The sequence below is a fragment of the Equus quagga genome, chromosome 5, assembly GCF_021613505.1.
Source record: "Equus quagga isolate Etosha38 chromosome 5, UCLA_HA_Equagga_1.0, whole genome shotgun sequence".
In the NCBI taxonomy this organism is placed as follows: domain Eukaryota; kingdom Metazoa; phylum Chordata; class Mammalia; order Perissodactyla; family Equidae; genus Equus; species Equus quagga.
This window is the reverse complement of record NC_060271.1, coordinates 93,591,920-93,608,076: the sequence shown is the minus strand read 5'-3', so window position 1 is coordinate 93,608,076 and position 16,157 is coordinate 93,591,920. Positions and strand designations below refer to the sequence as shown.

Genomic DNA, 16,157 nt, shown 5'->3' with positions numbered 1-16,157 from the left:
TTTCAGTGATTAAACTAAATATAAATAGACTGAACTCTCCAGTTAATAAATACAGATTTTCACTTGGGGTTAAAAAAATCCAGCTATATCCTTTTGTAAGAGACACCCCTAAAGGTTAAGAACACAGAAAGGTGGACAATAAAAAGGAAAGATATGCTAGACAAATTCTAGCCAAAAGGAAGCTGATATGGCTCAATTAATATCTGATCAAATAGAATTTAAAGCATGGTCAAATATTGGAGATAAAGAGAGTAAATACATGATGATCAAGTTATTTACTAGAAAAATAAAAAGTTCTCAGCTTGTATGTACCTAATAACATAACCTAAAAAATGTAAAGCAAAACTCAGCAGAACTGCTTGGAAAAAGTGATCCATCCACAACTGGTGGAAGATATTGGTGCTCCTCTCTGTGGTTGATTGATTAAGCAGGCAAAAAAATTAGCAAAGGAAGGAGCAAAGGTGCTCCGCCTCTCTTCTCTTCTGGCACAGCAAAGTCCAAACTGGAACTAGTCCTTGCCCTGAGGGCCAGGAGGTCTGATAGTACACTTTGGCAGCTGCTGTCCTAAGGACAGAGGTACTAGGCACTTTCTCAGCACTTTCTTGTGGCAATCATCCCTTCCTCAACTAATTCAGACCCACATGAAAAAGCCAGTTTGCTCATCCTGGCTCTTTCTGCCTGGGCCTCTAGGATGACCGATTCTTACTTTACCATAGGGCACAGATGATTCGAAGGTAGGTGATCCTAAACCCCATTCTGATCTTTCCAGCTGTTGCCACATTGCATTAAAAGTGTCCATAGTGATGAGACATAGTGGTGGGAAGTGGGGAGGGGAGGGTCATTCTGCAACCATCTCTACTCAGTGGAAACACAGATGCTGTTACACATATGGAATCTTAAAAAGATTTTAATTAGTCATTTATGCCAAGTTCACAGTGATAGTTCCACAGTGATAGTATCCCAACTGTTCAGAATTGAGGGTGGTGGTCAAGAGTCAAGCATGGACTTCCAGTTCTGGCAACATGTGGCACTGAGGTGACACAGACACATACTTTCCCGTCCTCCCTACTTCTCTCCATACATATAGGAATGCTGGATAAAATATAACACCCCCATGTAAAGACAGAGGAAAACTTGAAAGGGAAGGAAGAGGAATAAAATAAAAACAAAAGGAAGAGGAAGTGCTTGTAACCAAGAGTAAAATAAAAACCAAAGCTGTAAATGCAAGAGTTTCTGTAGTGGGGCTGGCCTGATGGCTGAGTGGTTAAGTTCGCGCGCTCCGCTGCAGGTGGCCCAGTGTTTCGTTGGTTCGAATCCTGGGCGCGGCTCATCAAACCATGCTGAGGCAGCGTCCCACATGCCACAACTAGAAGGACCCACAACAAAGAATATACAACTATGTATGGGGGTGCTTTGGGGAGAAAAAGGAAAAAAAAAATCTTTAAAAAAAAAAAGAAAAAAAAGAGTTGCTGTAGTGTGGTACTCCTAGTTCCCAGATGCTCAGCGGGTGGCATGGAACAGTTCCGTGAATATAAATGCTGTCTGATCACAGTCAATTGTCAGTCAATTAGATATGTAAATCTGGCTTTTATTAGGAAAGAGTGGGGCTTAGCTCAACCTAATGCTTAGCCTTAGAATATACTTGAGGAGTTGGAGGTTGAGAGTGCGATAAATTGTTGGGCTCTTTTCTAAGCTTTATCTTGGCCTCATACCTTCATCAAGCCATCCCCAGACCTCCTCCAGCAGCTCCAAGCCCCCAATTATCACTTGGGTTTAAGCGTTTACCTTAGACACCAATTAGTGAAGTGATTGTATTAAACTTGCCATCATCAATGCTTTGGAGAATACCTTGCATTTTGGCCCAACTGGTTAGGAAATTGGTAAGTCAGAAGTTAACTCTGCATGGTCAAAGAACCAAGACAACTTTAAGATTGTCATTTTAAGGCACTCTCACAAAGCTGTACAACTCTGTAATTTTAAAAAATCAAAACTGGCCTCTTTTCCATTTAGGTGACCAGCCACATGGAGGAAGTACTTCCAGGCTTCTCCTCATCTTGAAGTATTATAAGCTTGTGGGCGTGAAATATAGCTGGTTACCTCTCCCTTTGGTTCTGACTCTCTAGTCGCAAATGGAGCACCATCTGAAATGTTTGACGTAGAACATTCTGAGGAAACGGAAATGATGAAATCACTTTGAATTCAACAGTAGAACAACAGCCCATTTAATACAGCCTTGAAACCTTGTGGCTCATTTTGCCTGGTGTAACACAATTGTTAGGCTTGCCTTCCAGATTCCTTGGTAATGTAAACTAGCAAATTAAGACTTACCTTGAAAATAACCACATGCTATTCTACAATAGAGGTAGAATATTCCAAGAGTACAACAAATAGAGGTAGTAACATTTTGCCATCTGGCAAAGCCACTAGGCCAGATGGATTCACTAACGACTTCTCTAAAGTATTTAATCAGACCTTACTGGAACACATGACTGGCATATTTAATTATCCTAAATTAACAGGACTTCTGCCAAATATAGCCCTCCATGCTTGAGTCATGCTCCTTGCTTAAAGAAGGAAAAAGAGATGGATAGCTTCAGAAAGCTGGGTTTCAAGTAGACCCCTTTCATTAGTGAAACTTCTTATTACCAGATTGTTGTGTTACAGTCTTAAGGCAGTATTTCTCCTTTTTCAAAGAATGAATTGTAAGACTAGCCATGCTGATCAAATCATTTTATCAATAACAATTAAATTTGATGAAAACATCTGGGAGTTGATAAATATGATATAGTTATCAGGCATCCCTTCCTGCTTCCTGCCTGTGGAAGACTTCTAAACCACCAGATATTATCTTTTTTTTGCATAAGTTAATCAATTTTTATTTCTCTGTAAGTATTTTTTTGTTTTTCTTTTTTAAATTTTTATATTTGTAGCAAAGCAATATTAACACACAAATAAAAAATTACAGAAGGCTTTATAATAAAAAACTGCCCCTGCCCCACCCTTTCCCATCTGCAATCCACTCTCCCAAGGAACACTTTTAATTCTCATGACTCTTCTTTCTGATGGTTACCTCCACGTCTCAAAACAAAACAATTAATTGCTGTTTCTCGATTTATCCATTTTAGATATGATTGACTTCCTTTTAAAATACATGAGGATGTAGCTTGCATATACTGTTCTTACATCACTTCCCTTCTCCTTCCCAAAGGGTTATTTAATTATTTTTAATTCCGTTAAGATTTACCTTTGTAGCTTTAAGTTATATTTTTATATCTTTATTTTTTGGGTCATCAACTATAGACAGTATCTCTTGGCTCCCAACTTTGCAGGATGAAGATATTAGTGACATGAATATTCTGCTGAATGCTCCAGGATTCTTTCACTCAGTATGTTTTTGAGATTCATCCAAGCTGCTGTGTATCATTCCTTTGTATTCCTGAGAACAATTCCATTGTATGAATATAAATAGTTCATTTATCCATTCACCTGTTGATGGACATTTGAGTTATTTCCAGTTTTTGGCTATTTATAAATAAAGTTGCTATGAACATTTTTATATGTCTTCATTTAGACATATTCTTTTCTTTCTCTTGGATAAATATCTAGGAGTGGAATGGCTAGGTCATATGGTTGATGTATGTTTAACTTTATCAGAAACTGCCACACTAATTTCCTAAGTGATTTATCATTTTACATCCCATCAGCCGTGGATGTGCATTCCCGCTGTTCTGCATCCTCAGCGACACTTGGTATGGTCAGTCTTTTTCATTTTAGTTGTCTTTGACAATGTTCAAGTCTTTTAGCCATATTAAGTTGGGTTGTCTTCTTACTATTAAATGGTAAGCATTCTTTATATATTCTGGGTACAAGTTCTTTGTGAATTTTCTTAACCATTCTATGATTTGACTTTTCATTTTCCTAATGGTGCCCTTCAAAGAACAGAAGTTTTAATTTTGAAGTCCAACTTATCAATTTTTTTTTATGGCTCATGGTTTTTCTTTCTTCTCTAAGAAACTGTTGTCTTTCAAAGGTCACAAAGGTTTTGTCGTGTGTTTTTTCTGTCAGTTGTATGGTTTTAGCTCTTACAGTTAGATCTCTGGTCATTTAAGATAATTTTTGTGAATGATGAGAGGTAGTTGTTGAGGTAGTTTTTTCCATATGGAAGTCCAATTGTTCCAGCACTATTTATTGAAAGAATTATCCTTTCCCCTTTGAGTCTTCTTAACATCTTTGTTAGAAATCAATTGACTATATAAGTGTGAGTCTATTTCTGGACTCAATTCTGTTCCAGCGATCTATATGTCTATCCTTATTCCAATACTCTACTGTCATAATTCTGACTCCTTTTTATAAGGGCTTCACACAGAACTTCCCCTTCTATTAACATTTTACTTGGATTTATTGATTTCAATAGTTGAGTCCAGATTCCCTCACTGTCAATCATGACTGGATTAGATTTCCCATCCTCTTACCTAGGATACTTTCTCCTTAGGATGACTTCTTTAGATAACAAATCCTGTCCATTTCACGTGGTTTTTACCAGTTTAACTCTCAGAGGGTAGTCTTATTTTTAAATTTTGGAGGTTAGTTCACAATAGCTCTCTATGTACATGAGTTTTCCTGGCTTAAAATGTCAGTCCTTAGGCATGAGGAGTAGATTTCACATGTTTGTTTTGAGCAGATCCTATCACATGGCAGTTAATTAGTAATAACCACCTCTATAGTGGTCACTGTGTTTTAAGCACTACTGTTTTAATCATTGCTTTAGGACTTATTAAATCCTCACAATAATACCTACCTTCTTTCTGGTAGGTACTGTTATTATTCTCATTTTATGGATGAAAAACTGAGGCACAGAGAGGTTGAGGTGAAGGTGATTTGTGAGAAACTGTTGTATACCAGTAAGTAGAGGAGATATGCTTCAGTGATGTACTGATAACAGTTTAACAACAAGCTCTCCAAGAGAAAAAATGTATACATACATGTTCATAAGTTTGTTATAAATTTTACTGATATAAATGTGTTGCACACAATTTACAAAATAATAATAAAGTATATAATACACTTTATTGTAAATTCCATATAGGCAATCAATTCTAATAGAATACATTCATTGATTTTTTGCTGAACTCTTGTATCTATGGGCAACCTATAGTTGCACTTCAACCATGATTTGACAAAATCAGATGATGAATAAATGCTTGATTACTAGCTGGTTCAGAAAAGAAGTCTCTCACATCATTGATAAATAGGGATAGTTCTGAATGTTTGTTGATATTAATAGGAAAAATGAAACAACAAAGACATACATCAGAACTTAAATCATTTGCCACTGATGTGAGTGACTTCGTTGTTGAACTGGATACTACTTTTTGAATATTTTCTCAATTTTTTGTGTTATTCACACTGTAACAGCTACAGACATGGCATGCTTTTAAGTTTATTCTGCATTATTAACATTTTATCCTTCTATGTCTTAAGTCTAGATAGTCAACAAAATGATAAATTAAGCCCTGATTTGTAGCGTTTTTGATTTCCATGATGTAAATACTCCCACTATGGCTGATTTCAAACCACTAATGTGACATCATTGAGAACAGAGTTAGAAAGACATGTGCAGCTGCACATTGTTCTATAATATTTCTACCGTACAGATAGGATAGCAATTAATAACCTCAAGACTATAGTTAATAGGAAATTGTAGTAAAATAATTAAGAAGTGATGAGTTTTAGTATGTATTACCCTTGTTTTTAATATAATTTATTTAGTTGTTAGTTTATATAATTTAATTTTTAATGGCAGGCATGTTTAACAACTCATTCACAGAACTGCTAAAATTTAACAATCAGTTCTTGCTGGTCAGTCCAAGCTGGTTCCAGCATGCCACTGCATACTTTGATCCCAGGCAGGCAAACCGCTATGCTCTTAACTGCTCTTTTATGTGATATTGCTAGGATATAGTTCCATACCGATATAGGTATGGCAACACTCAGCATGCAAGATATGTTGCATTTCTTTATTTTTCCAAATCGCATTAATTCTCATTAGATGCACCACTCATCAAGTTGCTGAGAAGTCCAATTTGAGTGACCACTGCTCAACCATGGATTATACAGGTACCCTGGGGCTTGCAGAGTTCAGGAACGTAGCAATGGACCCTGGTGGTCTGTCCACATTGCCATCACTTCCGTTTGTCTTGCCCACACCCGCCTGCAAGGCAGGGCCCTCTCCATGCTTTCAGATCCAATCACAGTCCCAGTGCTGGTACTCCAGTGCAAAGTGTGGCTCTGGGGACAAGGACTGGAGCACAGCCATCCCCTTCTGAGGCCTCACTACCTCCAGCCCACTCTTTTCAAAAAAGCCTTTGTTCCTCACAGGAGAACATCCACTGAGGTTAGGCCACTCCCTCTTCAGCCCAGAAAGCAGCAGCCTCCCCCTCTGCCCTCAAACAGTCCAGCTTAATCACTCTGATGCACTTATGCCTCCAACATCGGAAAAGCTCTCTCAGGGTTATCTTCAGGGAAGGGAGGGAGAAGGCTGTCACTCTTTCCTGGTGAGACTATTGAAAAAAAAGATACTAAGGTATAAAGTTATTACTGAGAGAATCACTAAAGCAGCCTGGGCAACAATGAAATGAGGCTTTAAAGTCAGAATCATGAACGTTTTTTGAATGCTGCATTTGGAACATGTACTCAGATATAATTTTTTGCCTTCAAGAATCAAGAATGATTAGTGCTGATTAGTGTTTTCTGTTTAACCATATGAGCAAAGCTATCTCTTTCCACAGCCCTATTAATTCTCATCTTCTCCCCACACAACATACTTGGAAATCTTCCTGATCTCATCTGACATCAGAAAGACATGCTTTTGCCCTCCTGGCGTGCTGGAGAAACAAATCAATTCCTTCTCCTACATAGCGTGATGAAAGTCCTTCTCTGCAGTGCTTTCTATTGCTATGGCAACAGAAGATGGGATTTCCCAATGGAACTAGATTTATATATACACAAAGAAAAGCAGTTCTTTAAAAGCTGGATCCCTTTTTTGTTGCTGTGTATACAGTACAATGAGTGCAATAAACTGAGGACCAAGGGAAAAATAGAATGACACCAAACCTTGAGACCTCCAATGTATCGAGATCCTCAGTGAAAGGGAGTCAATTTTAAAAATTTTATTATTGTGACATTGCTGAAGTAACTATAATAATTTGCAGAACTTGAAAAGTGCAAATTTTCTTAGAAAAGCAAAGAGATGGATTTATGGACCCTCAAATACCAGATAGACTTAAAATATAAGTAAGTAGTATCAATGCTTCTAGTCACAGAAAGACTCACAATAGTAGGATGTGGTAAAGAAGACGATGAGAAGCCCAGAGTGGCACAGATATTTTGTGTAATGGTGGTACTTTCCACTTTGGTAATTTTCTCCATGGAAGGACACAATACTTGGTCATTTCTGATGAAATCTTATCGGAAGGAATTCAAGGGGTCACAATTCTTTCCATCATGACCCCTTAATAGGATAAGAGGACCTCCCCTCCCTTAATCTGTTAGTTGGTCTAAAGACATTACTGTAGGGTAGCTTCTGCGACTCAGGGCACCTCTGTGGAAGGAGCAAAGAGCAGTTTTGAAGTATGCAGCAGGGGGTGGATTTGGTTTTATATGAAGAAAATATATTTATATGTATATATATACCTGTCATTTAAATGCTTCTCAACTAAAATTCCAAAAGATGTTTTGGGATTAGATGAAAGCAGATCCTGCTCAACATGACTTTTCATGGAATTCTTGAGTTCCTAAATGCAGAGATGTGGAAAAAGGGAATAGATACCTTGCTGGTAGCTTTAACCTTCCTTATTAAATAAACGCTTCTGCAGCCGCACCATTACTAATACCTTATATTATGCTCTTGCAAATCCAGTGATTAAAATTTGTAGGGTTCCCCCCCCCCCGAGGTTTAAAAACTGTTTGCTGTTGAAATGATATGACAAATTTAAAATAAAAGTAAATGCCACTTGGCTGTGTTCTAAAAGATAGGTGGATACTGTTATTCTGTTACCAGGGTGAAAGGAGTTCTGGGAAGCTGATGGGAAAGTAATAAATGGCAAAGTGAATAAAGGTTGTTCTCTGTTCTTCCTGTTCTTGACATGGACATGGATAAATAGGAACATTATGAGTCATTTTAAGCAATCATTTTGCATGCAAGCCAGAGAAGTGAGGTCAGAGACTCAGCTTATAAAAGGAAAAATAGTTAACTTTATTAATGTATTCAAATGGCAAAGGAGGAACCTGGATCAATGAGGTATCATGGGCTGGGAGGAGGTGACTTTACAGCATAAAGGAACTTCTAGCCAAAAAAAAATTCTAATGTAGACTTTTTAATAAATATGATAAATTTATGAGCTTTAGTATGAAGGAAAAGAACAATAATAACCAGAGTAAAAATCCTTCATAATGGGATGTTTTTGGGTCATACTGCTAACTGAGTAACTTAGACAAGGATAAATTATTCTGAAGCCCTCTCTAAAGATTTGTTGAAAGCTGTCTATTTCATTTCCCCCCTCATTCAAGGAACTGAGAAAAGTCAGAAATCATGAAATTATAGTAAGAACGACAGCCTGGAACAGCAAATGTTTTTTATTCTGGGTGCTTGAGAACCCCAGGATCTACCAAGTGTCTCAAGCATTTTTAAATAGAAGCTATGATCGCAGCAAAAGAGTTTTCATTTATATCTCTTGAAAATGTCTCTGGCCATCGGGGGAAATATGCTCATTCCTCTTCATTTTCCAGTTCCTAGCTGGAACCAGTTGCCTATGGCAGGGGGGAGAGGAAATAGGGCAGCCAGTATTGTTAGCATCATTGGCTCCCTCTTCAGCAGCACTCTGTCAGTGCTTGCTCTGCCATGTGATGTTCCAGGAACTGTGTATAGAGTGATGGAAACAGCCCCTGCCCCCACAAAGCGTACAGTCCAGTCAAATCCTCTTCTTCATAGCCTTTAGGACTCCACACGTGGTGCTAACCTGAGGAGTCTCCTTGGTTTTCCCACTAAAACTGGGGGGAATTAAGGCCATTTTTTTCCCAGGATCAGACTCATAGGCTACAAACTCTCATGCTGTCAGGCTCTGTGAGTTATAAACCCAGTTGTCCAAGCAAAAAACATCTGTCAGCTTTGACAGGCTCAAGCTTTTCCCTAGCCTCAAACATCCCAAACCTTTCTCTCTCTTAAATATCACTTGACTCAGCCTCTGCGTCCCTTGTGTCCTTGTCTTACCTCACTGTCTCTCACTTAGTCCCTAACTGCCTTCCTGCCTCCTCTCCTAACACCCCTTACCCATCTGCCCTTCCCACTGTGCTTCTCTGCTGCTAGGGTTACCTTCCTAAAATATGAAACTATTCATGTTGTATCCTGCTAATAATTGTCAGGGGGCCCTAACTTCCTGGCATGCTTAAAAGGCTGCCCTGGCCGGCCTGACCCATCTCATTTCCTGCTGTTCCCTGCAAGACTTTAACTGTGGACATTGTCTTTTTACATGGATGCCTTTTGCACCTTGTCTTTCATATGAACTCATATCATCCCTAAAATCCTGGGTAGCCAGTCTCTCCATCCTCCATCTGTCTATGTCATTGTGTGTATATATATAGAGAGAGACATTTTGTTATTATTTGTTTACATGTCTGTCCTTCCTCTTATGGTGGGCTTCTTGAAAGAGGGGCAATGTACTTTCTGTTTATGTATCTATAATGCTGTACCTGACATTTCACAATGAGCTAAAATATACCAGTTTGTCATAGGGTTTTCACAGACTGCTTCCATCCACTTAGTTTAATGAGACAAATATGGCACTCCATAGTCTACTTGCAATTTTCTAGGACATCTAGATACCATCAAATACCGGAGATATTCCAGCAAAATTGAGATTGAGAGGGTCCTTTAATATCTTATTGGTCATCACTCACCAAGTCTGAATGCTAAAGAGTTCTATAACCTTAAAAAGTTTTAAAGCCTCTAGCATTCACCTATTGTGCAAAAGGTGTTATCTTTTAATATTACTCCTTATAAAGATTTCTGAGGATATATATTCCAGCAAGCACTTGTTAGATGGCCAACTCAGATCTGGGGCACCCAGTTGTTTCTCATCCCAGGACTCCTCTGCTCGCCCAGGTAGTACTCCCGAGATCCTGTGACATCAAGCTTCCTCTCGGGACAGTGGTTGCGGCAGCAGCAGCACCTGGGGCCTGATTCGGCCATCCTCCGCACCACCCCTTGATGCTCAGTGCCTCCCAACCCATCCTCTCCCAGCCTCTCCATCTGGACCCGCACTCACTCCCCACTACACAGCTGAAGCCACAAAGCACTCCCTGTGGACTCCAACTACACCCTCTTCATCTAAAAAGAAAAACAAAAACCTGATGAAGCACTTGGCCTTGACGATGTGAGAGTGCAAGTGGAGCGGACCTCCAGCTTTGGAGGCAGCACCGGAACTGAGGACTGTGGTGGGGGTCGTTGGGAACTCCTGGGAAGACAGGCTGCTCTCCTGCACCAGGGTACAGGGGCCTGGGAGGGCCGGTACTCAGGGATCCTATGCAAAAGATGACTCTAGGTTTGTTGGGAGAACAGTGGAATGAGGGCCACTGTGACAGCCTACGGAGCTTTGTGGCTACAGAATTTGGGGACCCCCACATGGAGCCAGGGGAAAAGCTGACAATAGTTTGTTTTTGAACGGCTCACTTTATCCACAGAGACATTATGGTTGTCACAATGCAGAGACAGATATATTGGTTGTATCTATCTGATGCCAGTTACACAAATGATGATGATAATGAAACGTATTGAGTGCTTACTCTGTGTCTGGTACTGTGCTAAATGCTCTATATTCTTTATGTTATCTGTTTTTATATAGTATCTCAATTTTATAGATGAGGAACCTGAGGCAAAAGAGATCAGGTAATATGTCCTAAGGCCCAGGGGTAGTAAGGGGCAGCCAATAGAGCATATGCTCTTATTAAATCATGCTGAACTTTGAAAAGGAAAAAAATTCTGCTTCTGTTAATTGTAAACAGATGCTGAAATTGGAAAGAAAAAAACCCTCCTTTTGTTATCATGGAAACAGAGTCATCTGCTAGTTTTTCATATAGGTAATGTGCTATTTTTTGTTTTTTAAAATTCCCAACACCTATTTTTATAAAGGCATAACTTCTTTACACAATGAATTTAAAACATTTGAGTAATTTCTCATCTAGGAAGAATAACATTTCTTCCTCTTGACTGCTACAGACTCCTTGAAATTCTAGTTGGTATTTGACAAAGTTTTATTTTGATTGGACTACAGAGGAAAAATGCTACATGAACCACAAGCATAGTAATTTGTAGTTCTCTTTGTGTCACAGCAATTTTTGTAAAATAGAAATTTTCGTTTAACATACATAATCTATGGCAACAGACACAGAAACAGCACTTGACTCTGGGACCCCCTCCATGCTTTGAAATCCTAACGAGAATGGTATCCAGAACTTCTGCAAGCAGACTTACTTAATTCTAAGAAGCGCACTTCCTCCTAGCTACAGCATTTTTTCTTCCAAATTAAAGTCAAAAGCTAACTTGAAAACTGAGTAATATTTTCAAAATCAATAAGTAAATATCATGACATGAAGCAATTATAGGACCATATATAAGATGTTTTAATCATAGAATTATGATCATAGTAGTGTCTGGTTTCAAAGTAACCAAGTGCCTAAGATCAGATGAAATTATTGTTAAACCTGTGCTAAGCCTGTCTTTGCCAAAGTTGAACAGTTTTATTTACACCAATTGGGTAATTAATTACTTGGGGGACAGTTTAGACTCAGAGATCTCTTGACATTATCTTCTTAGATGATTAAGTGAGAAATAAATGTGGCTAAAAGATGATCAATGTTTTTCTTAACTTTTTTCAGTTGGAGGATGTGAAAAGAGGTCTTTTTCTTTTTCAGCCTTGCCTTACACCCAGATAAAACTCTTGTTGCAACTGGCCAAGTTGGGAAGGAGCCATATATATGTATATGGGATTCCTATAATGTCCAGACTGTGTCTATTCTTAAAGATGTCCATACACATGGAGTTGCCTGCCTGGCTTTCGACTCAGATGGACAGGTGTGTATCTTTTTCTGTTTCTCTTTTCTTTAATAACTTCTCACAAGTCACCTAGAATTATAGAGCCTACAGGCTCAAAGTCTATCAACGCTTGCTGTCTCCTCTTGGCAGCCTCCTAGAATCCTCACCTGTTTGATCCTTTTCCAAGCTTGGGCACTAACACTCAGCCCTGAATAGGCCTCAGTTTTGGTTCCCCAAGTCTCACCATCTGGTTAAAGTTTCCAGAAAGGAAGTCATGATAGGGTCCATCATGACTCAGCAATTCCCCTTTGTCTTCCATTGTTAGCTTCCTATTTGGAATAAGGATTGGACCAAACCTTTTTCACAGACCTCAAACCCTGAGCATCTCCTTGGTTCCCCTTGCTTTCAGAAGATAACATCACCTCCTAATAATTCACTGAGAAGATTCTCTTGGACTCTTTACCTTGAGGTCACTTCTAACTCCTTCTCCCTACCCCCTCTCCCCAGTTCAAGCCGTGACTGATTCGTGTGTACTTATTAGTTTCTTCACAGCAACTCTAACATTCATCTTCTCCTTCCCATTCTTCTGCCACCGTGCATGACAGTTTATGTAACCTCTTAACTGGTCTCCACACAATTTTTTGCTAATACATTTCACCAACTGAAAAAGGTGTCTGTGCATTGTTTAAGAACAACAAAAGCTGGAAGTACCCACGAATGAAGTCCTTGCTACGTAGCTGGGCATTCTAGGCTAACCAACTTTTCTAGCCTTCACTATCCCCTTGCAGTCAAATTGGACAAGTCAACAAGATTACTCTATGACACCTGCACTTTGGCACCTGTGGACCCGTTCTCATGCTGTCCTCTCTACCTCAAGTGCCCGACTTAACCTATTTGCTCCTTAAAGTGACTCATTCTTCCAAGACACTTCAAAGGGCTTCATGACGTCTTCCCAGTTCCCTCAACAATGTTCCTCTCTTTCTTTTGACTTCCAGCAACAGTCGGCAGAAAAGACTTGTTAATGTGTTATAGATATCAATTATATCTCATAAAAAATATGTTATAGAACAGGGAGTAGAAACACAGGAGGATCATTCCTGGCTTCCACTGCATTCACCTCCTTGCTAAGGGTGTGCCTTTTCCCCACAGCCTTCTCCATGTTCCTAGGCCACCTTTCTCTGTCTCTTTCACCCTCCATATTTCTGCCAGTTAATTCCTTCAATCCAATTTTTGGTGAATCTCAGAGTTAATTCTGTAAGTTCGTGGCATGGAAAGACCTGTGAAATTGTTCTTAAAAGTTTGACCAAACTGAGAGTTCACGGGAAGTTCAGTGGATTTTAAGACTTGATCTGGTTTAAGTCACTTTTTAAGCAATTAACATTTACTTGGTGTTTTCTGTTATTTTGAGAGAGTAGTGATCATTAACTGTTCATTTTTCTTTCTATAACTAGATTCACTACATATGTAGACTCCTGATATATATATATTTTTGATTTTGCTATTCTGTAATCTCATCCAATTTAGTCAGGATAATGCATATATTCCATTGTATATTCACATCTAAAGAGAAATAGCTGGATAGTGACATTTGTGCAGACTTGTAGTTATTGAGTTCCTGACTAAATTGAATGAGTGTGTCAGAGTGAAGAAGCAAGTACAAGTGTACATTATGCTTAGATGTGTACTTATATGCACATTGTCTAATTTGATTTTGTTTTTCTAGCAAACGTTCTTTTTCAAAATTTGTTCTGAAGCATCACAAGAAAAATGTTATGTGGCAGAGGGAAATCCAGCTTTAATTTTTAGGTCTTTGTCCAATTATTTTGTGTTAGAATCCTAGCTATTCTCTCTTAGGTTCCATTTTGAAGGGTGAAGGTATGGACTGCATGGCACTTAACTGTCAATTGAGAAAAATAACCTCCTATTTGTTTGCCATGGTGAATTTCATGGCTTGTTGATGTCTGTTGCTTCAGGTCAGCCTTATTCCCTGGACAGTGTTCACTGGAATCGAGTGATATTTAGAAAATGACAAATGGCCCTTCACTTCACAAGCAACGAAAGGCAATAGAAATGTTTTCAGGTAGCTGTGGGGCCTCTCACTACAAAGGAACAAAATAGATTTCTTTTGTTTTTTTCTCAATCAAGAAATGTGGGTTTTACTTTAGTGTCCATGTGTATGTTAACTGCTTTTTCTATTTTTTTTAAAAACGCTGAATGGAATTCACCTACTTCAAATTTCTGTATATGGATCAAAATACAACCGTGTGTTATAATCATTGCTGGAACCCTAAATTAAAAATCACAACAAAGACCCCCTTTTCTTAAGGGCATATTTTAAAACCTCCAGCTATATAATTTTTGTACTAAATATTCCTAATGGAAACCATCTTTAGTGAAGACACCCGAGTAATCCCTGCATAACAAAATATATATACATTTAGCCACACGTGGCTGTCTATCATTCTGTCATATGTCATACATATGCACACACATATATATACACACACACACACACTCAGATGTACTCGGTGAAATGCATAAGCTCAGATACTCTTAAGCTTGGGTAGTACTGTGTTTTTAAAACCCTTTGACTTACATTATGTCACTGATCCACACAACAGTCCTACTAGGTAGACAGACAAATATTTTATACTCATTTTACAGATGAGAAAACTGAAATTTAAGGAGATTAATTAGTTTTCCAGGGGCTGGCTACTCTCAAAGTCAAAAAAAGAGCCAAATCTACTTGCTCCCAGTCCAGACCTCTATCTGTTGCACAGTGCTGTTTTCTTAGAGGTCGTGTGCTGCTGGAATCTGATTTTGGTGTTCCTTACACTGGACACTTTTGATTTTGTGTATACTTGTATGTGTTGAATTTTCTTTTCCCTTTGAGGACAAGTTCTGATCTGAACCCAAAGAATTTAGACTGAGAGATGAAGTACCAGATTACTTTTATTAAAATTATGTATCCTTCTTAATCACTTTAAATGTTTATGAAATTATGAAAATTAAGAAGAATGAAAATAAGGTTTACTTCTGAGATTTCTTCTCTATGCGTTTGTTAAACCCTTTAATTCTAGAAGTTTGGTCATACTTTTAGACTATAGAATCCTAGACTCTCTTAAATCTCGCACTAAGATCTTAAATGTAAAAATCTGAATACTGCCTTCAAGTTCTGTTCCTGTGATTTCCACTGATTAACCAGAGACTTCATCAGATTTTGCATGTTTCCTATGCTTAAGAAGGACAAATGAGTTGTAGTTTTCAGGTTTTTGAAATTTCAGGAAGTGTTAATGGAAGTCATCTACTGTGATATCTTTAGTTTTTGCTTTAAGATGGATTTTGAGAAATCATTTTTTTCATGAGAAGTTCAATGCTTGGCCCATAGTAGGTAATCAATAACCATTTGTTGAAAGAAGGCGTGGATAATAGGAAATCTTCCCATCATTTTCAGCTACTAAATATGGTTCTTATTCTTAGCGTTTAGCCTCTGTGGGATTGGATGCCAAAAACACAGTCTGCATTTGGGACTGGAGGAAGGGAAAACTTCTGGCCTCAGCCACCGGCCACTCTGATCGGGTAAGAAGAACTTGTTGGATCAAGCCATGCAGATTTCATAACTGGGGGGCAATTGTGATATAGCTTCTCATAGTTGTAATATTTTTAAAAGTAAATTTTTACTGTTTTTAAAAATTAATTTCTGATTAATAGCTATGTTGGCATGAGCTCTTCTGGTGGTCAGATGCTTTATTTAAATTGTTAGTGCGTTTCATAGGTGAAGCAAATTTTTGATACTATCATTTAGCTTCTTCATAAAGCCAGAATAGAATTGAATTTGAAATTATATGTAAAATTTAGATGTATTCATTAGGAGATGGAAATCGTTGTTAGAAAATAATATTCACAAAATGTTTACAAGTGTATGCATTTGAATTTCAAATGAATGTAGTGACAATTTTGTGATTCTTTGTTATATTTGAAACATCGAATGTAAATTGTGGCTTGCTTATCATACATACTGAAGTCAGTGTGATCCGATATGATAATTCCATGTAGTCAGAGCTGGCAA

The 16,157-nt window shown here is 38.3% G+C and overlaps 1 protein-coding gene across 4 annotated transcripts in view; it reads left to right on the top strand.

The window, feature by feature from the left end:
- The window catches only part of EML6 (EMAP like 6), a 253,213-nt gene that overhangs the window by 82,333 nt on the left and 154,723 nt on the right, over positions 1–16,157 (top strand). For all 4 annotated transcript variants that reach the window (XR_006888845.1, XM_046663360.1, XM_046663358.1 and 1 more), the window contains exons 3-4: positions 11,968–12,127; positions 15,569–15,667. Coding sequence is in view for 3 of the 4 variants with exons in the window: in XM_046663360.1 (XP_046519316.1) it covers positions 11,968–12,127; positions 15,569–15,667 (259 nt within the window). In the remaining variant the exon portion in view is untranslated. The remainder of the gene's footprint in view (positions 1–11,967; positions 12,128–15,568; positions 15,668–16,157) is intronic.